Raw genomic sequence first — 22,671 nt, 5'->3', positions numbered from 1 at the left:
TAAACCATTGGAGCTAAATAAAAGCCTAGAGCTAAATTCTTCCATATATTGTCAAGTTATATTTGACAAGGTTTCCACGAACATTTGGTGGAGGAAATAATAATCTTTTAACTGAATATTGTTGAAAAATTAAAATTACATGAAAAAGAATAAAATTGGACCCTTACCTAATCCCATATACAAATATTAACTCAAAATAGATAAAAGACCTAAATATAATTCTTAAGACTATAAACTTTTAGAAGAAAATCTGGGTCATAAACCTCACAACATTGAAAGTGGGAGTGATTTCTTGGATATGATTTCAATGGCACAGGCAACAGGAGGGTAAACAAACTCCCTAAAAAAAAAAAAATATTGTATATCCAAAGACAATGTGAACAGAGTTAAAAGTTACTGATAGAATGGGATAAAATATTTCCAAATGCTATATCTGAAGGTATATTAATATTCCAACTAGAAATCCTAAAAATTAACAACAATAAAAGCAAACAATGTCGGGAATCCTGCCCGACAGCTGACGGGGCTTGGCGAGATGATGAGTACCGGACGACTCGAACACAAACCCACGAGCCGGGAGTCAAGTCAAGCAAGATCTCATTTATTTCTCTCCAAGCAGTTCTTTATATAGCACCAAGCCATGAGGGGAATTTAGCCTAGCCTATCTGGGATAAAGATCACTAGCACGTAGTTTACAGCCAATCCCAGGCCAGTACATGAGCCATTCATGTGTACGGGAAGCTCCTTTTAAGGTAGAAAGGGAAAAACCGCTCAGTTTCCCCACCCATAGTGAATGGGGAAACTCCGCCTTCCTAGCTTCCTCCAGGCGCCATCTTGACCGTTTTTTACTGAATCACTTTACTTAAAGTTTTGCCGTAGGCCGTAGGCAGCTCAGGCCGAATCTTCTTAGGTGCTGTATAGACACACCCCATTACTTAAAGTTTTGCCTTAGGCTGTAGGCCGCTCAGGCCGAATCTTCTTAGGCGCTGTATAGACACACCCCATCAAAACAATACAATTTAGATAGGTAAAAGACTAACATAAATAATGAATCTCCACAGATAACTAATCTTAGTTGTCTTTTGGATGGAAAATCTTGTTTCTCTCCCTCCCCATCCCTCCCTCCCTTGCTTGGCTTAGTGATTGACTTTGATATGTTTAAGTACTTTATGTGTTTTAGAGATTTTCCTCTTCCCCTCTCCTTTCTCCTCCTTTAGGTTGTTTTGTTTGCTCCTCTATAGGATTTCCTCTTTCAAGAGTTCCTCCTATGACACATTTCTCCCTAACTCTCACATATTAGGGAAAGCATCTGATTTTTTATTTTTTGTGACTGATTAATCTCACTTAGCATAATGTCCTCCAGTTCCATCCATTTCTCTGAAAATGATGTAATTGAGGTTTTTTTTGATGGCTGAGTAAAATTCCATTGTGTACATTTCCCACAGTTTTGTAATCCATTCATCTGTTGATGGACATCTTGGCTGGTTCCATAGTTTGGCTATGGTGAATTGTGCAGCTATGAACATAGATACACATGCATTAGTTTGGTAGTTTGGTTTCTTTTCTTTTGGGTAGATACCAACAGTGGTATTGCTGGATCGAATGGTAGATTTGTTCCCATTCTTCTGAGGATTCTCCATACTGTTTTCCAGAGTGGTTGCACTAATTTGCAATCCCACCAACAATGTCTTAGAGTTCCCACTTCTCCACATCCTCACCAGCATCTGTTGTTGTTTGTGTTTTGAATGATGGCCATTCTAGTTGGAGTTAGGTGAAATCTCAGGGTAGTTTTGATTTGCATCTCTCTGATTGCCAGTGATGTTGAGCATTTTTTCATGCATTTATTGGCCATTTGAATTTCTTCTTTTGTGAAGTGTCTATTTAGTTCATTTGCCCATTTTGTTATTGGATGCTTTGTTTTCTTAGTGTTGAGTTTCTTGAGTTCTCTGTATATTCTAGATATTAGTCCTCTATCAGTGGTGTAGGTGGCAAAAATCTTCTCCCATTCTGTTGGCTCTCGATTGAGGTTCTTGATAGTTTCCTTTGCTGAACAGAAGCTCTTCAGTTTCATGCAATCCCATGTATTGATTCTCCTTTTAATTTGTTGTGCCTTTGGGGTCTTGTTGAGGAAATGTTTGTCTGTGCCTATGTGTTGTAGTGTTGGACCTATGCCCTCTTCAAGGAGCTTCAAAGTCTCTGGTTCAATTTCCAAGTCTTTGATCCATCGTGAGTTGACTTTTGTACAGGGTGAAAAAGTGGGATTAATATCCAATTTTCTGCATATGGTTAACCAGTTTTGCCAACACCATTTGTTGAAGAGGCTATCTTTTTTCCAGTATATGTTTTTGGCCCCTTTGTCAAAAATCAATTGGCTGAAAGTGTGTGGACTTGTTTCTGGGTCTTCTACTCTGCTCCATTGGTCTATATATCTGTTCTTTTGCCAGTACCATGCTGTTTTTATTACAATGGCTTTGTAGTATAGTTTAAAGTCAGGTATTGTGATTCCTCCTGCATGGTTTTTGTTGCTGAAAACTACCTTGGCTATTCTGGGCTTTTTGTTATTCCAGATAAATTTAAGGACTGATTTTTCTATGTCTGTGAGGAATGATTTTGGTAGTTTAATGGGCATTGCATTAAATCTGTAGATCACTTTTGGGAGGATGGCCATTTTAATGATATTTATTCTACCAATCCATGAACATGGAAGGTCTTTCCATCTTCTAAGATCTTCTTCGATTTCTTTTTTCAGTGTTTTATAATTTTCTTTGTAGAGATCTTTTACTTCCTTGGTCAAGTTTATTCCTAGGTATTTTATTTTTTTGTGGAAGATCCTGAGTGGAAGTGTTTTCTGAATTTCTTTTTCAGTGGATTTATGGTTGGTGTACAGGAAAGCTTCTGACTTTTTAAGATTGATTTTGTATCCAGATACCTTGCTGAATTTGTTGATCAGTTCTATAAGCCTTTTGGTTGAGTTTGTTGGGTTTTCTAAATATAGTATCATGTCATCTGCAAATAGTGAAAGCTTAAGTTCTTCTTTTCCTATTTGTACTCCTTTGATTTCCTTTTCTTGCCTTATTGCTCTGGCTAGAGTCTCTAGTACTATATGGAAGAGAAGTGGTGATAGTGGACATCCTTGTCTCGTTCCAGTTTTTAGGGGAAATTCTTGAAGTTTTTCCCCATTTAATATGATGTTGGCAGTGGGCTTATTGTAGATTGCCTTAATAATGTTGAGATATGTTCCTTCTATTCCAATGCTCTGCAGTGTTTTTATCATAAATGGATGTTGAATTTTTTTTTTTTTTAATTTTATTTTATTGGTGCACTGTATTCATACATCATAGTGGGATACAAACTTTTGTAGACATACATGCACACATCGCCCAGTCAGCCCCCACCCGATCCCCACCCCATTCTCTCCCCATCCCTCCTTCCCATGCTTGGCTTAGTGGTTGACATCTAGTATTATAGCAATTTATCCAAAATTAAAAATGATAATCTCACATAACAGTTTCATTTGTCTGATACCAAGTGTTTGATGATTTAAAGATAGCATTTCAATATTTCTTTTTGCTTTCTTTCTTACTAGAGCATATTTTTTTCTGTTTTTTTAGGTGAAACTATCATATATTTATATATTTATTTTTCAGAAAAATATCTATCCTAATATGGAATATGAATTCTAGATACCCAAAACGATCTTGAAAAAGAACAAAGCTAGCAGATATATATTTTCTGATTTCAAACCATATAAAGCTACAATAATTGAAACAGTGTAGTACTGTTCTAAAGGCAGATATATAGACCATTGGAGTTAAATACAAGCCTAGAGCTAAATTCTTCCCTATATTGTCAAGTTATTTTTGACAAGGTTTCCACGAACATTTGGTGGTGGAAATAATAATCTTTTAACTAAATATTGTTGAAAAATAATAATTACATGGAAAAGAATAAAATTGGACCTTTACCTAATCCCATATACAAGTATTAACTCAAAATAGATAAAAGACCTAAATATAAATCTTAAGACTATAAACTTTTAGGAGAAAATCTGGGTCATAAAACCTCACAACATTGAAATTGGCAGTGATTTCTTGGATATGATTTCAATGGCACAGGCAACAGAAGAATATACAAACTCCCTAAAAAATAAAAGAAAATATTGTGTATCCAAAGACAATGTAAACAGAGTTAAAAGTTACTAATAGAATTGGATAAAATATTTCCAAATGCTATATCTGAAGGTATATTAATATTCCAACTAGAAATCCTAAAAATTAACACCAATAAAGGCAAACAATACAACTTAGAGATAGGTAAAAGACTAACATAAATAATGAATCTCCACAGATAACCAATCTTAGTTGTCTGTTGGATGGAAACTCTTGTTTCTCTGGTTCTGGTGAGTGTTCCCTATTTCTTCTTTGTAGTTAATCTCTTTGAGTATTTTCTCTAGCGCTGGTTTTGAAGACATAAATTCCTTCAGTTTCTGTTTGTCATGGAAGCTTCTTATTTCTCCATCTAATTTGATAGAAAGTTTTGCTGGATAGGAAATTTTTGGCTGGAAGTTGTTTTCTTTCAGAGTTTGGAATATGTTACTCCAAGCCCTTCTGGCTCTCCTGACTTGGTTTGGGAAGTCTGGAGTGATTCTAATTGGTTTGCCTCTGAATGTCACTTGGCCCTTTGTTTTTGTTGCCTTTAAGATTCTCTGCTTGGCTTCCACATTGGTCATTTTGACAATTATATGGCTTGGGGATCCTCTTCTCCGATCCTGTCTAAAGGGAGTTCTATAAGTTTCCTGGATCTGTGTATCAACCTCTTGCTCTATATTTGGAAAATTTTCTGCTATTACTTCCTTGAAGAGATTGTTGATCCCTTTGGTATCACTTTCTTTTCCCTCCTCTATTCCAATTATTCTTAGGTTAGCTCTCTTAAGATGGGCCCATATTTCTTCAATGTCAGATTCCTGCTGTTGGATATTTTTTTCCAGATCAGAAACTATGCATTCATTTTTTGATTGCTCATCTTCTAAGAGCGAGATTCTGTTCTCCATGTGGTCTAATCGGTTGTTTGTGCTTTGAATTGAGGCCTTTACTTCATTAATTGCATCCTTTATCTCTTTTTGGCTCTCTCTGAGTTCTTTTCGAAGCACCTCTATTATTTCTACAGTTATTTTCCTGATTTGATCTTCTAGAAATCTCTGATTTTCTGTTTTATCAGGTTCTGATGTTGTGGGGTTGTGCACATTCATTACTCCATTGTTATTCCTCTTTCCCATGATTTTGGAGGTTAGTGCCTTCTCTGGGTTCTTCCCTTGGGTCACTATGGCTTCACTTAAGGTGCTCTGGATCTCGAGTCAGTAGTATCTCAGACTCCACTACTCCTTTACTGGGTTGTATCACAGAGTCTCCGACCCAGGGAGTCGATAGAGGCTGCTTTAAACTATGGGAGGTGCCAGGTTGCACGTTCTCCTATGGTGTGATATCTCTGCCACCACCACTCCCTCACTGGGTCAAGTCCCAGGAGGCCCAATACTGCGATTTCTCCTCTGTGGCCCGCAATTTGACTCACTGTTCTTGAGTACGCAGATGTAGCTGTACTGGACTCGGTGAATTCACTGCTGCTGCCGCCGCCGGTGGCAATATGGCGCCTCTGCCACGCCCTCGGCCATGAGGCTGGCGTATTTTTTCTTCTCTGGTTTTGATTTCTACTCTGAATCCCTGCAGCGTGTGCTGAGCTCAGCCACTGGGAGCTTTAAATGCTGTCTGCGCCGAAATATCCCGCCTGGCTGTTCCGCAGCGGCTCACCTGGCTTGCTGTAGCCGTCCGTTGAGTTCGCCGCTGCCGCCGGCAGTATGGCGCTGCTGCCGCATCCTCGGGCTCGTGTGTCTCCTCTGTGGCCCTGAGCTCTGTTCTCAGTCCGCTTTCTCTCTAGCCTGGTGGTTTTTTTTGTTTTTCTGGTGATGGTGTTTTCTGGCTATGAAAGGCGCTCTTTTTGTGGTAATGGAGATTGGTTGTTAGCGGGACTCTTAAGCCCCGCTTTTCTCGGTCGCCATCTTGAAATGTAGCCTTTTTTTTTTTTTTTTTTCCGGATGTTGAATTTTATCAAATGCTTTTTCAGCATCTATTGAGATGATCATGTGGTTTTTGTCTTTGATTATGTTTATATGATGAATTACGTGGATTGTTTTTCGTATATTGAACCAGCCTTGCATCCCTGGGATGAACCCTACCTGGTCATGGTGAATGATTTTCTTGATGTGGTTTTGAATGCGTGTTGCTAGTATTTTGTTTAATAGTTTTGCATCCAAGTTCATCAGAGATATAGGCCTGTAGTTTTCCTTCCTTGAACTGTCTTTATTTGGTTTGGGTATTAGTGTGATGTTGGCTTCATAGAATGTATTTGGGAGAGTCCCGGTTTTTTCTATTTCCTGAAATAGTTTGAGTAGTATTGGGATTAGTTCTCCTATAAAGGTTTTATAGAATTCACTTGGGAAACCATCTGGTCCCTGGGCTTTTCTTTGATGGTAAGCTCTTTATTGCTATTTCAATCTCTTTGATTGTTATTGGTTGGTTTAAGTGTTCTATATCTTCTTGACTCTGTTTAGGAAGGTTGTATTTATCTAGGAAGTTGTCGATTTCCTCCAGACTTTCCATTTTGTTGGAGTATAGTTTTTCAAAGTAGTTTCTGATAATCCTCTGGATTTCTACGCTCTCAGTAGTAATGTCTCCTTTTTCATCCCTTATATTCATAATTTGGGTTGATTCTCTCTTTTTTTTAGTTAGGTTGGCTAGTCGTTTATCAATCTTGTTAATTTTTTCAAGAAACCAGCTTTTGGTTTTGTTGATTTTCTGTACAGCTGATGGAGCTGTAGAGAACTCGGTGGATTCGCTGCTGCCGCCACTGGCAATATGGCATCACTGCCACGCCCTCGGCTGTGATGCTGCGTATTTCTTCTCTGGTTTCGAGCTCCGCTCTGAGTCCCTGCCAGGTGTGCTGATTCCGGCCCTTGGGAGCTTTAGATGCTCCTTGCGCCGAAGAAACTGCTGACTGCCGCCCGGCTATTCAGCAGTGGCTCACCTCGGCTTGCTGTCCACACCTCCTCTCTGGCGCCTGGTGGCTGCTTGAGTGTGTTGGTCTAGGGCCGTCCGGTGAACTCGCCGCTGCCACCAGCAGTAAGGCACTGCTGCTGCAACCTAGGCCGCAAGGCCGGCGTACCTCCTCTTTGGATTTGAGCTCTGTTCTGAATTTCCCTCCTTCTGGAGCCTGGTGCTGCTAGCGAAGATGTAGGCCGCGCCGCTCCTCGCCGCAGCTCTGGCCGCTCCGCTCCTCGCTGCGGCTCCGGCCGCTCCAGCCACTTTGCGCCGCGGCTTGGGTTGCTCCGCGCTGTGGCTCTAGGTGCTCTGTGCCGCGGGTCTGGCTGCTCCCTGACCCGGCTCTGGCCGCTCCGGCTCCTTTGTGCCCCGGCTTCGGCTGCTCTGCGCCGCGGGTCCGGCTGCCCTGCGCTGTGGGTCTGGCTGCTCCACTCCCCGGCTCTGGCCGCTCCGGCTCCTTTGGGCCGCGGCGCGAGGCAGGCGCGGCCCTTTGGGCTGGTTTCTTTCTTGTGTCTTGTTTTTCCAGCCCTTTTTCTCTGTCCTTTTTGTATTTACAGGTTTTATTTCTTTGCTGGTGGTGTTTTCTGGCTCTGAAAGGTGCTAGTTTTGTGGTAATAGAGTTCGATTGTTAGCGGGGCTTGTAAGTGCCGCTTTCCTCCATCGCCATCTTCCTGGAAGTCTTACTTTTAAATTCTTAAATGGGCAGAATGTGTAATTGATGTCTCCCTTTATTTTATTGGAACCTTGTTTTTCTTCTACAAAAATTCTAAAATTTTCAGACATTCTTCATTACTTTTTTGGTTAAAGTGCCAAGTGACATATTTGAAGAAACACTCAGCTATTTTCAAATCTTTTGGCAGAGATATACCTGTTTAATAAATAACCCAACCATTAGGAACCCAAGAGAAAACAAGTTAGTAATTATTAATGAACTTTCTGAATTTTCAAATAAAGTATAGCTAAATATTCAGAAATAGCTTTTTACTTCAGCTCTGAAATTTCTCCTCTCGGTGATTTAAAAATCATTAGTCCTAATGTGCTTGACAGCCCCATTTGCCTATCATCCAAGAATTATAGTATTTTAGCTCATTTCTAGGTGAGAGAAAAATACTTCTACAATATACACATTTAAATGAACAGACATTTTAGCCGGGAGTGGTGGCGCACGCTTGTAATCCCCGCACTTGGGAGGCGAGACAGGAGGATCGCACAGGTTTGAAGCCAGCCTCAGCTACTTAGTAAGGCTCAGCAACTTAGTGAGACCCTGTTTCCAAATAAAATATAAAATAGGTCTGGGAGTATAGCCCGGAGGTAGAAAGCCTCTGGGTTCCACTCCCAGTACCACCAAAAATCTGCCCAAAAAAAAAAAAAAAATGAACAGACGTTTTTCAATCAAGATTTTCCAGTGCCTTTCTGAATGGGCACATTTTATCATAGAAAGTTCATCCTGCAGAATTTGAACCCAAACCCAAAGCTTCTCTGTTTATCCATTGTTTTTCTAGGTCTAATGAAAACATAAAGATTGAGAGTATAGTCTCATCCTAATGACATACTCAAGAGTGGAACATTGGTAGCAAAAATGAGAACATCAGAAGAATCACTATTTTCAGGGAAGGAAAGGTCACAAAAAAAGGAGGAGAGGAATTACTTTGAATATCACAGGTTCCTTTCCTCTTCTTCCTTTGTGAATTCAATGCTTACTTTAAAATGTTTTTGTTTTGTTTTTGTTTTTGTTTTTGTTTTTTTTTGCGGTACTGGAGATTGAACCCAGGGGCATTCTACCTCTGAGCTGCACCTCGAGCCCTATTTTTTTTTCTTTATTTTGAAACAGGGTCTCACTGAGTTGCAAAGGGCCTCACTAAGTAGCTGAGGCTGAAAGTGAACCTGTGATGCTCCTGTCTCAGCCTCCCAAGTACTGGGATTATAAGCGCGTACCACTACGCCCGACTCTTTTTTTTTCTGTACTCAGGATGGAACCCAGGGGTATTGTACCTCTGAGGTACACCCCCAGCCCTATTTTTTAGTCTTTTAATTTTTATTTATTTATTTATTTATTTATTTATTTTATTTTTTTTTTTTTTTTGCAGTACTGGGGATGGAACCCAGGGGTGTTCTACCTCCGAGCTACACCCCCTAACCCTACTTTTTTGAAACAGGGTCTCACTGAGGGCCTCGCCTAGTAGCTGAGGCTGCCCAGGAACTGTGATCCTCCAGTCTCGCCACCGGAAATCTGGGATTACAAGTGTGTGCCACCACGCCCTGCATGCCCAACTCCTTTAAACATTTTTGAGGAAAAGATATACTCCAGATCCTTAGAAGCTTGTTGTAAAGCCACAGCCACTGGCTCCCCTGGGCAATGAGAAATTTGCTAAAGGAGAAACAATTCTACTCAGATGGACAAATCCAAGCTTTGGATATTGTGGGAATGTCTTCAGTTAAAACTTTTAATGGAGCCGGGCGTGGTGGCGCACGCTTGTAATCCCAGCATTCGGGAGGCTGAGACAGGAGGATTGCGGTTTGCGGACAGCCTCAGCTACTTAGTGAAGCCCTCTGCAACTCAGTGAGACCCGGTTTCAAAATAAAGAATAAAAAATAGGGCAGGGGGTGTAGCTTGGAGGTCAAATGCCCCTGGGTTCCATCCCCAGACCCGCAAAACAAAACAAAACAAAAAAAAACTTTTAATGGTTTGCCCCAGGGAGACACCCTCCTCACTAGGTGTAGGGATTAGTAGCCAAAGCCAAGGACTCCAGCCTGGCTGAGTCTGGGAGATCCCTGAAAGGGAAGAAATTGGGCTCAGTGCCCCTCCTAACTGCCTTTCCCTCCCAGGTCATGAGGTCAGGTCTGGCGGGATTGAATGACTCTGATTCTCTGCAATGAGTGGCATCTGGCTAGCCCAGGGGAAACAGGCACCACCACCCACCCGTGCTAGAATGGAGGTGGGGTGGGGTGACTGAGCCAGACACCTAAGAGGATGTCTTGGGAGAGGTCAAAGGAAGCTTTGCCAAGCCTGTTCAGTGAGTCAACAGATGGAGACGTGGATGTCTGCTTCTGTCCATCCTAATTTCTTAAATGGCACTAAATACATTTTTTTTAAATCCAGAAATGAATGGTCTCATATTGTATATTTATATTTACAAGCAATGTTAGAAGGCCGGTTAATGGGTCATTTTATCTCCAATGCAAGGGTAACCTTTTTGCTCTGGATATGTTATGTTAAAATAAAAAAATATTTTTAGTTACAACCTTCTTTCAAAAGGGCCTAGTTAAAGGTTAATTTTCTGGCATGCAATGGGACCAGGCCAAGTGAGCTCAAAACTTTAAAGGGCGTGATTCATCCCTGAAAACCATCCCTTCTCATTTCCCCCTGGGTTTTTACTACAAAACTCTAAAATTGTCTGCAGGAATAAGGCATTATACCTGAGCAAGACAGAAATGAAATGATCCTTCCTAATCTGTACACTCCGTCCCCCACAGTCTGACCCTAGGGAATGAGTCTTCCATGGATCAGATCAAGAAAAACCATTTGCTCATTACTGCTGAAGACTCTAAAGCTTTTGCCAACTCTTAAGAGTGACCTTACCTTTTGGGGAAGGAGCAACATTTGGTCAGGGGTCTGTAAGGCCTGGCTTGTGTAGATCCAAAGTGGGCTTTCCGGGAAGAGGGAATCCCCATCGTCCTCAAACCTTTGGAAGGCAGTCCCCTTGAGGCAGCCAGATCTTGGAGGGGACACAGAAACTACCATAACAGGTTCCACCTCTGCCGGCACCCCTAATCAGGCGGCTGGCTCTATTTACAGGGAGATATTCCAAACGACTTGAAAGGGAGCAGTCGGTAAGCCTTTACTGAGTACCTACAAAATCCACATGTAATTCCCTGGCACCTGCTCTTCAGAGAAGAGCCCTTGGTATCAGGAAGCCCTCCTGAAGTGACTGTCTACCCATCGCTTGGGGTCTCTTGCTTGTTTTCTGCCCTCTGGCCATCTAGGCCAGCCCTCTTCCCTTTCATGCTCACAGCAGAGGTTATTACTGCAAATTGGTAATGAGGCAAGGTAGCTGGGAGGTGCTGCTACCTGGGGGAGTTCTGTTGTTTTTATAAGCAGTGCCAGCTCTGCGTGGATGGTGATTAAGAGCCTCTTCCTCTTCCCTCTGGGCTGCTCTCCTCTCTGTACCAGTCTCCGCGCTGGCCTGCATCAGACATGGTGGTGAGCAAAGGTGGCTGCCTGGCTCTCGTGCTTCCCAGGCTTGGAACCCAAAACTCAAGGAGGCAACGGAATTTGTAAGTGAGGCCTGCACAGGGCTGTGTTTCCTGTTAGCCAGTATTCCTACGTGAGGGTTTCTGGGGGGGAGTGGGGAATGTGAAGGCAGTACTACAGTGCTCAGTCCTCTTACTTCCTCCACTTGATAAATGGAAAGTGTTTACTCAGCACGAAGAGTAAAGCTGAGCGCACCTTCAGCCGCCTTGGGTCCGAGTTTCAGTTAGACAGTCTTTTCCCTCAAGGGATCTTATTTCTGGAAGTTTCTCTTTTTAAGTTAGAAACATTATGTTTGTTCATTCTTATATTTGAAAGTTAGGATAGAAGAATAATTATGGCTACCCATACTTTATCAGAACTGAGTTTGCTATTTCCCATTCTGCTTGTGAGCATAGTGTTTATTTGGGATTTTTAGCTGTTCTCCTGTGTTAACATTGCTAACATTTTGTCCCCTGGCAGATTATTGAAAGCAGATATAGAGAGGAGTTTTCCTCTAGAGTGACATCCATCATGCGTGCTCAAAGAATTTGCTTTATATACCCCACGGGGGAGAAAAAAACCTACAACTCATGGACGTCGTGTGTGTGTGTATGTGTGTGTGTGTGTGTTCATGTAGTGTAATCTGGAAAGGTTTCTCCATCATGAGGCATAAAGATCAGTTTCTCATTTTGAAACATGATTCTTTTCAAATTTGTAGCTTAATTGAATCCAGCTTTGAGTGACATTTTAAGAAAACCTCTCCTGTATCAGAGGTGCTTCCCCCAACCAGTGCTCCAGGCTCACCTGCTGGCAGTGTTTGACTACCAGCCAGCCCAACCCAGTGTTCGTTTTTGTGCCAACTCCATTCTAAGTATGGGAGTCTGTGCTTGAGAAGACTAGTCATGCTCATTATTCAGACCTCCTTGGAGGTAAAATGCCAAAATCGCAGAAGCAGAAAAGCTGGAAACTGTGAGGCTTGGTTTTGAGGAACCATAAAAATCAGAATTTCTTCTTACAATATTGCCTTGTTCTTGGGTGCTTTATCCTTTCCAGCTAAGAGTTCCCCGGCACTTGTCCTATCTCTGAGCCGACTGGCACCCTTGCATCCTACAGATGGAGCATGGGCGATGCACTGGAAAAGCCAAATTGCTACAGAGCCTGTGATCTAGTTGGAAGCGGAGCCAGCCTTTACTGCCTGGGAAGTTTCTCTCCCACCGTTTACAGCCTGGGAAAATGCAGCTAGAAGAGGGGAACTAGAGGGTAAATCACAACTGCCCAGTGCTGCCTGAGAGTCATCTGCATTTAAATAACCACTCAGGGGCCTGGAGAAACCAAATAGCAGATGAAACCAGAGGGGACTACACAGGTACATAAACAGACAACAGGGAAGAAGGTTAAAAATGAGGAAATTGGAGGCCTAAGTCCTGGGATGTAGGGACTCTACTGGAATACCGTTTTCATCCAGGCCATGATGCCACTTTTCACTGTGTGCTGAGATGGGTTCAATAACATCTGTAACAGGGAAAGTACAGAGTGTCCTTCGGTAGGAGATGGTCATCGAAGTAAAGCTGAAGCCTAATCTAGACCACTGATTGAGTACATATTTGTTGACTATCCAGGGCTTTAATAGTCATCTTTTTATCCTCATTGACTATCACATGGCAGAAGGATGGATGGATGGATGAATCAATGTTCGAATGAACACACATTGCTCATGAGACTTTGGTTTTGTTTTGTTTTACTTATGTGGTGCTGGAGATCAAACCTGGGTCCTCCCACCTGCTCTTCCACTGAGCTACATCCCCTGCCTGAGATTTTGTTTTAAAGATGCCCCATCTTCTTCCTGCTCTTCCTTCCTTGGAACAGCTGTGTCATCCAGCAGGTACCTGCCTCGCCCCTCCCAGAACCACCCACTCACAGGAAGAAGAATTTCCTTAATGAAGGCAAGTAAATACCAGCCTCTGTGCCCATGGCGAGGAGACTTTATGTACTTTACCCAGATCGAATCAGGGAAAACTTGTCAGGAAGATGGACACACCCTCACCGACTCACAGGAGTAAGCTTTGCATGTCAGCCTTCACCCCAGCAAGCCCGCATACAGGTGCATCATCTCTGGGCCAGGCAATCAGAGCAAATTTGCCTTCACGGTCTTCAAAGCTCCCCGGCCCTTCATTTCGGTATCTCTTGAGCTTGCCTCCTACGGTCCCAGCTTTGGCTCAGACTTAAGCGGCCAGAATGTAGGAACGGCACGCCAAACGCCATTATTTATTGAATGCCCTCAATGCATTGGCTTCCAACCAAATGCAGAATTAGATTACTGTACCTGACCAGTTGGTTCACATTTTAAACAAATAAATAGGCAGATAAAGGTGAATTAAGTAGAAAGGAAGGTGGAAATATACTCCAGGGAGAGGCAGGTGCTGGGGAGGGAAAACCGGTCAGAGCCGGTCATCTTGAGAGCCTAAGTAGGACAGGATCTTAAAATATTTCAAAACCGGCTCTATGTTTTTGAAAGGCAAATTTGGTTGGGAGAGGAAAAGATGAACCACACACTTCACACCTTTAATGTTGATTCATTCCTTTGTGATCATTTTTTTTTTAATCTTTGGGCCACCATGTGCTTTATGTGTGCCTCTGACAAATCACAGGGCCAACCATGGCCTAGCAATTTTATTATTATTATTATTATTATTATTATTATTATTATTATTATTATTTTCTTTCTATCTCTTCAAATATACCATGAACTCAATGAGGACAAGGACTTTGCCTTCTTCATTTCTGACTTTCCAAAGCCTGATCCACAAAGGCTTGTTGGAATTTTCCTGCGTATGATACCCCTGGCGCCCACCCCACAGCCACACAACACGGTAAGGATGAGTATCATTGCTTCTCAAATGAGAACCAGGTCTAAGATTTGAGACACTTTAGGGGCGTAAAATAGAATCACTGGATCTGAGTGGTCAGACAGCCTTCTCAAATATGGTATTTTTCCACTGAGATCTTGAGATGATAGGATTCAGAGTGGGGTGGCTGGTTGCTGGAGGCAAAGGCACAGAATCAGGAACGTTCTTGAGTTCTTGTGGTGCTTGGGGGACAGGGAATGGATCAGAGTGGTGGAAGCAGAGGGCTCCTGTTTGAAACCCCTTTGAAACACCTGAGAAGGGGAGGATGTGGCCAGAGTGGGAGGGGCAAAGATGTTTGAAATTTAAACTTTTGGCAGTGAGAAACCACCGAAGGCAAACCATAAAGAGATAAAAGGAAGGCTTAAAAGAGCTGAATCCAGCGTGCCAGGCAAGATAGGTTGGCGCTTGCAGGGCAAGGAGCCCGCAAGGAATGTATAGCAGCAATCCAGGAACCAGCAGATGAGATTCTGGGGAAATGAATGGCAGGGTTTTGGGGTACTTTGGGGGGGGTGAGATTAAGGTACAGTTTGTATCCACAGTTTTCTCTCCAAATGAGGATTAAAATAACCATAGCTAAACACCTTGTTTATTAGATGCCTGTCACAGTTGTAAGCATTTTGTATAAAGTATCTCAATTCATCCTCGAAGCACTCCTTTGAAGTACTATTATTAGCTCTATTTTACAGATAAATCAACTGAGGCACAGAGAGATTAAGTAACTTGCCCAAGATCAGACATTAAGACGCAGAGTCAAACAGGATGTAAGGCTGCACAGGTCCAAGTCTTAACCACAAATACCCACTTCAACAGGTTTGTGGGAGGGTTTATGGTATGATGAAAGAGATCCTAAAAAGAGATGTATGTTATCAGCATCTTGAAAGGAGATGAGAGAAGCATTTTCTGTATCACCTTATCTACCATCACCATTAATTGTCTACTCCAGTTTAAGATCAGTACACAGTAAAACTTAAAATCTATGAAATGCTTTTCCTTTTGCCTTTTAAACATTGTTTTTTTTTTAAAAAGAATAGTGTTCATTATAAAAATTCAAATCTTAAAGAAATAACAAATAAAGAAGGTGAGTGGGTCATGCAATTCTAATGCCCCACCTCCTCAAAAATTATTATCCATTGTTGGGTGGAATTTTTTCCAGCTCTTTATTTTTATATAGGCTGACGTATTATCACCATTCCTATTTTTTCTTCTCAAGACAGACCATACTGTTTTGTAACATGCTTATTCACTTAATAAGTCTTTTCTCATTTCAGGACATACAGTTTAATTTTCTTTCCTTTAAAAGTGGCCTAGGAGTCACTTTCAATTCCAGCTTCACCCACGAGATTCACGTTCTTTTCCGATCAAAACAGCAACAGACCTGATGTGGCCTAGATTCTTACCTTAGTGCTACTTTGGTTCCTTTTGTGTCTTGGACAGGACTCAAGGAGAAGCAGGCTCAAATGAGACTGGGTTTCCTGTTTCTTTTAAAATAACAGAAGCTAGAATTTATCTAGTACTCACTATAAACCAGCAGCTATACCTAGCTCCATCTAACAGATGCCGAACCTGAGGCCTGCAGAGGTTAAGTAACTTACTTACTCAAGGTCTCTTGAGCTAGACATTTTTAACCTGAACTCTGGTTCCTTAGCTCTAAAGCCTGTAGATTTAGCGGCACACTGACTCTTTATTGCTCTTACAAGTCTTTTACTTACACTGATTAAAATGCAGTGGTTTCCATAGAAACTTGAGGAGGTCAATTGCAGAATAAAAGTTAGTCAATAGAGATGAGCACACTTCACAAAACCCAGCAGCCCAAGGGGGGAGATCAGGAGGAGCCCTTCCTTTCTGCTGTCTCTTTCTGCAGCCCACCCCCTCAGGTCACAGGCTGGCCTGAGGTTGGACTCACTGCTGCTCAGTCTTCCTAGAGAATGCCTCAACTCTTGGTCCTCCCGTGGAGGCTGGGTCACTGTGCTCTCCACCCCTCAGGTGGCCACGGGATGATTACATAGAGGCGATGTCTACTGCCCAGCTAGCATAAGACTGCCCTGTGGAAGTACAGGCTTCCAGAACTTCTGATTGACTGGCTATAAATCAGGGATTCCTAAGATATTCTCTTTATGCTCAATAATTTGCTAGAATGGCTCACAGAATTCGGGGAAACACTTCCCCTATCTTAACTGGTTTATAAGAATATAATCAGGAACAGCCAAACAGTGGAGATGCACGGGGCAAGGTGACTGAGCTGTCTCCAGATCCTCTTCTTCCCCTTGAGTCTGCGCGTGGGGCTGAGGTTCTGAGGCTTCAGACACAAGGTGGGTTCTTTAGGTGACCGGTCCCCATCCTCCAAGGGTTGCCTCAAGCATAAATGCCTGTGTGGTTGAAAGGGGCTTATTTTGAATAATAAAAAGGTGCCCCTTTTTGTCCTGTCACTCAGAAAAACTCCAAAGGTTTTAGGATCTCTCCCTTCCAGGTACTAGCCAGGCCTGACCCCGCTTAGCTTCTGAGATCAGACGAGAGCTGGTGTTTCGGGGTGGTAGGGCATTAGATGGGTTTTAGGATCTCTTTGCCAGGGGCTGGGGATGCAGCTGAGTAGTTGAGCACTTGTCTAGCATGCTTGAGGCCCCAGGTCCCATCTCCAGCATAGCTCAATAGATAAATAAAACTCTTTGCTAGGAGCCTGGGGATGAACACCAAATAAGTACATTTCCTCTTCATATGGTGTCACCCTTACCAGGGTAGACAGTTTCATAGAATTTTGGGGATAGAAGGGAACTGAAATTGAAGTTCAGTTTCTTGTCTGATCCATGTTACAGCAGGCTTCCGTGGTGGTCAGCTAGCCTCAATTTGCATACCACCAAGGAAGGTGTGCTCAGCAAGTCCAAAAGCAGAGGACTGCATTTTCAAAAGGTTTCAAATGATAGCAATGGTCTTCTTTATATTAACTCTATCATATGCTGTCCCAAAAGGAGGACATCAATCCTCTCATCCTTCTTGGACCAAACAGAAAGCATCACATAATTTTTCCACTTACTGCCTTCTGGGCTTTGGAGGGTGGTCATCATTTTCCTGTAAACCTTCTCTTTCCCAGATGATGTCTTTCATCCCTACACCTGGAGTGGTCTAGAGTCCTGGGCTGTTCAGGTCCCTCTTTCTCTATTGTCATTTAAATGGTCTGTGCTGTTTCCAGACTATAGCTAACACAGATACACGCATGAGGAACCACTTTACTTGTTCTTGATGATTTCCTTCTGGATTTCACCCAGTTCTCCAAAAGAAGGGGAAACCAAGGAATTTTATTCTGGAATGTTTGTTTAAAAAAACATTGAAAAATTAAAAACATTGAAAAAACGTTGAAGCTGGATGTGGTGGTGCACACCTGTAATCCCTGTACTTGAAAGGTTGAGACAGGGCGATCACAGGTTCAAGGACAGCCTTAGCAACTCAGTGAGACTTTTGGTGGCCTATAAAAAAAAAAAAAAAAGTCAAATGGTTAATTTTTTTTTCTTCAAGCATAGATATTTCGTTTGGCATATTGTAGCATCTTTCTTGAATGCTGTGTGTGTGTGTGTGTGTGTGTGTGTGTGTGTGTGTGTGTACAAAAATTTAAGTCCTGGCCTCTTCCATAAGATAAGTATTGTATAAAAATAATACTTGCTTTTGTCCAGTATCCAGCCCATGCGCCTGGAATCCCAGTACTTAGGAGGCTGAGACAAGAGGATCACAAGTTCAAGACCAGCCTCAGCAACTTAATGAGAATCTCAGCAACCTACTGAGACTCTGTTGCAAAACAAAAAATTAAAAGGGTTGGTGGTGTAGCATGGAGGTAAAATGTTCCTGGGTTTAATCCCTAGAATCACAATAATCACGATACTACTAGCACTACAAATAATAATTCTTAACTTCTCATAAGTATCTGAGTAAAAATCTCTGATGTACCAAATACTGGAGCTCCTTAAAAACAAAGTGAGAAAGGTGGGCATGGTGGCACATGTCTAAAATCCCAGTACTTGGGAGGCAGAGATATGAGGATCATAGGTTTGAGGCCTGTCTCAGCAACTTAGCAAGACCCTGCTTCAAAATAAAAAAGAAAAAGTGCTAGGGTATAGCTCGGAGGTAGAATCCTCCTGGGTTCAATCCTCAGTCCAAAAAAAAAAAAAAAAAAAAAGCAAAAGTTGAAGTGTTGTAGAGAGTATTTCTTTATGCCAGTGACTCTTTACAATGTGTAGCTGGACCCTTAGGTATTTTTGTTTGTTTGTGTGTGTTTATTAGTTGTCCCTCATTCCTGCTGCCCGGATGTAATCCTACTTCTGTGAATTTGTTCATGTTGCCTTTAAGAGCTCAGTCCTTCCCTCCTTGCCCACAGGCCTGGGGCACCCACTGCAGATGCAGATTAGCCATAAGCACTAGAGGAACTAGAGGTTTTCTGACCGGTAGGTTCACCACAGAAACCAGTGGAGATTGTGACCATGTTCATGTAAGATTTCACTATGCCCTTAGAAATCACATCTCTGAAAAACTTCTATTGGAATATACAAAGAACCTGGGATGGGAGTATGTGAAGGTGGGGAAATACATGCTCTTGTATTATTTTCTTAAAAGTAGATGATGGGCGGGAAGCTTTCTAAGGAGAGTGTCACAGAAAATTATTATATATAAAGAAACCACTGTTAAAATTAACAGTACTCTTCAGCCGCTGGCTAAGTAAGAAAAGGAGAACAAAATCTTAAAGACAAATATAAATTTTAAATAAAAGCCAACTAATTATAGCAGGGAATGTGTTGGATAAGAGTGGATATATGTAATTACATAGTAATTATGTTGAAATGTAATCACATACTACCAGCTAGCTACTTAAACATTTTGCTTAGGGATGAATCCACCCCCAGCAACCACCCTCTTCTGATCTCAAAGACCTACATTGACTTTGTGAAATGTGTGATATAGCTTTTTCTTAGAAGGGTGACCTTTTCCTGGCCAATTAAAAGGTGCTGCTTTGAGAGTATTGGAAGCCATGCTCAAAGGGATAAAAGGAAATTGAAACTTCTATTAAAAGGAGCTAATGATCCCTGCAGCAGTTGGGATTAAAAAAGAACAAAGTCAGTTTTAAAAAGATTCCCCAAATCAAAGAGCTGCTTCTCTCATCAAGTACCAGGAAAAAGCAAAATGATTTTTAATGAAAAAAGAGAATCAGCCTTCTGCCTAGATCCTGGAACTTCAATCAAAACTGGTGAGAAGTATTGAGCAAAATCCTTTGAACTTTGTGGGAGAAATGTGTTACAGACATTTGAGATAGTATCACAAAAGATAAACTGGTTTTTCTCCCAAAGTGAATAATCAAGAAAAATAACAAAAGGGCAACAATAAAAAAAAAAATTAGTGGATATATAGGAATGCTTTGTATGTGTGTGCTAATGTGTATCAGTTTCCCCACTAACACAAAGTAATTCTGGGTTAAAATCTAGCATTTGGATGACCTGTACTTGGTGACAATGGTTGGGCAACCACTGTGATTATAATTTTCTAACCATGGTAGATGATACATTCCTTAGTACTGCTTATCCCAGCCATATGTATTAATCTGCTCGGGAAGCCATAACACAATGTGTGGCTTAAACAGCAGAAACTTATTTTCTCATACTTATGGAAGCAATGAAGTCCAAGACCATTGTTCTGGCAGGATTTGGTCTCTTGTGAGGGCTGCCTTCCTGGCTTGCAGATGGCTGCTTCTCATTATGTCCTCCCATGGCTTTGCCTATGTGGGTGTGCTTGGAGAGAGGCAGAAAATTAGCTCTGGAGTACTTTTTTCTTTCTTTTTTTGCAGGGCTGAGGATCAAACCCAAGGCCTCGTGTATGCCAGGCGAATGCTCTACCACTGAGCAGCACACCCTGTATTAATGTCTCTTCTTATAAGGCATTAATCCTGTCTGCTCAGAGCCCCATCTTTATGAACTCATTTAACTCTAATTATTTCTTGGACCTCCCATCTTCAAATACAGCCACAATGGAAGTTAGAGTTTCAACATATGAATCTGAAGGGGACACAAATATTTAGTTCCTAACACTATTCAACAATAAGGAAGAAGTCAGGGAACTTCTAGTCCTGGGCCTTCAGGAGACTAGGTTTCTTCTGGCTATATTTGCACATCCGAGGAGAATGTCTTTGCCACTTACAGGATTGTTCAGTGGGTGGCTCACAAGCAGTCAGGAAACCTGAAAGCAGGTTATTGCTGTATTTTCTACTTAAATGATAAATGAATTATCTAAGCCAAGGAGCAGAACCAGCAGAAGCCTCTTTACTACAAATGTGCTTGAACTCCCTTGAGATATGTTTAATAGCAACATGGCCAATGGGAAATTTTCCGCCAAAGACCATCACTTTTGAACACTGGTTATCTGTCCAACAAATCAGGGTGTTGGCAAAGGAAACTTTACACTGTCCAACTTTATTGCTCTTTGCCCCTGAACTATCACCTGCTTGTGGTTTTAATGGCAGCTAAAATCATTATTCTAGAACTGAAAAAGTTTTCTAGCAAAGAACTATTCATTCCTGTTTATGCTAGGACTCAAAGCTACCTAAAGAAAGCCAGGATGCCTCATCTCAACTTGGAAATCCTAGGATGAGTCAAATGTTTTAGGATGAGTTAAGTGTTAAATCCAGTTACAAAATCAACAACAAACAGAATACGTGGCCACTTTTGTGTCCATGTATATCAAGCAGAGGCGAACTTACCCAGGGCTGTCAGTGGTTTTGGTGGTTTAATAATTTAAACTAGATAAAAAGGAGAAGGGATTTCAGGACAAGAAAGATGATTCTTCTCAAAAGTCAGGCATCTGGACTGATAAGAAAGCAACTGAGAGAGGAGAAAAAGATAACCAGGACACACTGATCATAAATTTGCCTCAAGGGTCAGACAGGGGTCATGCAGCCAAATTATAGGCAGAGGTCACTGTGGTGGCTTTAGAAATTATGTCCTGACTTTGAAACCTCCAGGCAGCTTCCTTCAGCATGCACTCAGCTCCAAACATTAGGAGGTTGAAAATGCATAGATGGGAAGAATTGCTTTTAAGGTGTGTGTAGTTGGTGCAACCATGAGGTTCCTGAGAAGTGGGACATCCTGGGTCCCACGCCACAGGCTCCTGCCATACCTGTGCTAGGCCAGATGCCCAATAAAGCTTGCTAGCTAAACTGATTTAATCTTTCCATTTTTTCTATTATCCCAAGGAGTCCAGGCCTTCCTAGAGAGTATTCCAAGCTATTGGCTTGTGTAGGGTATAAAATACATATGAGTCTTTCTCTCTCTCTTTCATTAATTAATTAATTAATTGTGTGTGTCTGTGTGTGTGTGTGTGTGTGTTGTTGGATATTGGACCCAGAGTTTCTACAACTGAGCTACACCCCATCCCTTTTTATTTTTTATTTTTTATTTTGAAACAGGAGCTCACTTAATTTTTGGCCTTGAACTTATGATCCTCTTGTCTATATATTTTTTTAAAAAACTCAACAACATCTCTTAATGATGTATTATACATGTTTGTCCATATGGTCCACCATTCTAACATATATGTGTGTGTGTGTGTGTGTGTGTGTGTGTGTGTGTGTGTGTGTTGAGAGAGGAGTGGGAAGAGAGGACTGTGCATCAAACTCCATTGCTCCTGAGTATTTTTGCTTTATTTTTAGAATGGCTTTTGGTGTGTGTGTATGTTGGGGGTGTGTTACTAGTAATGAATACCCAGGGGCATTCTACTCCTGAGCTACATTCCCAGCCCTTTTATTTTAAAACAGGGTCTTGCTAACTTTCTTAGGGTCTCACTAGATTGTTAAGGCAGGCCTTGAACCTGTGATCCTCCTGCTTCAGCCTCCCAATTACTGGGATCACAGGTGTGTACCACTGTGCCCTGTTTAGTGTGACTTTAAAAGTGAGACAGAGATGGACATAGCAGTACCTCCTTATAATCCCAGCTACTCTGAAGTCTGAGGCAGGAGAAGTACAAGTTGAGGCTAGCCTGAGGAAAATAAAATAAAAAGGCCATGCCGTCTCAAAATAAAATTAAAAGGGCTGGGGGTGCTATTTAGTGGTCGCGCACCTGTCTAGCATGTGTACCACAACAATAAAGGTAACACTGAAGCCCCTGAGGTCTGATGATGTGAATTGAACTAATATTATGCCGCATTACTCAATAACCTTAAACAGGTTAATTATTGGGTTTATCTTGCATTTTATTGTCACTTCTGTTGGTCGTGCCACTAAGCTGCCAGGGTCATGAACGCTATATTGAAATCTTCCTTGTACCAGATCCTATTCCATAATGGGATTTTTCAGCCTTGGTACAGTTAACATTTGGGGCTGGATAGTCCTTTGCTGGGATGGTGGGGATGGTGGGTAGGTGAGAGGGGAGCGTCCATCCTGGGCACTGTAGAATACTTAGGAGCATCCCTAATTTCTAT

General features: G+C 41.8%; 1 protein-coding gene across 2 annotated transcripts in view; it reads left to right on the top strand.

Annotated features, from left to right (window-relative positions):
* Positions 1–22,671, top strand: part of SHROOM3 (shroom family member 3) — a gene marked incomplete at both ends in the record, with an annotated part of 356,251 nt that overhangs the window by 206,233 nt on the left and 127,347 nt on the right. The window contains one exon of one of the 2 annotated variants that reach the window (XM_080697708.1): positions 11,287–11,366. The exons of the other annotated variant lie outside the window; for it this stretch is intronic. Coding sequence (XP_080553834.1) covers positions 11,287–11,366 — 80 coding nt within the window. Of the gene's footprint in view, positions 1–11,286; positions 11,367–22,671 lie in introns of those variants that run through there. 2 annotated transcript variants of the gene reach the window in all.

This window comes from Muscardinus avellanarius (assembly GCF_963383645.1).
Source record: "Muscardinus avellanarius genome assembly, chromosome: 6".
Lineage (NCBI taxonomy): Eukaryota > Metazoa > Chordata > Mammalia > Rodentia > Gliridae > Muscardinus > Muscardinus avellanarius.
This window is presented reverse-complemented; position numbering and strand designations above follow the sequence as displayed.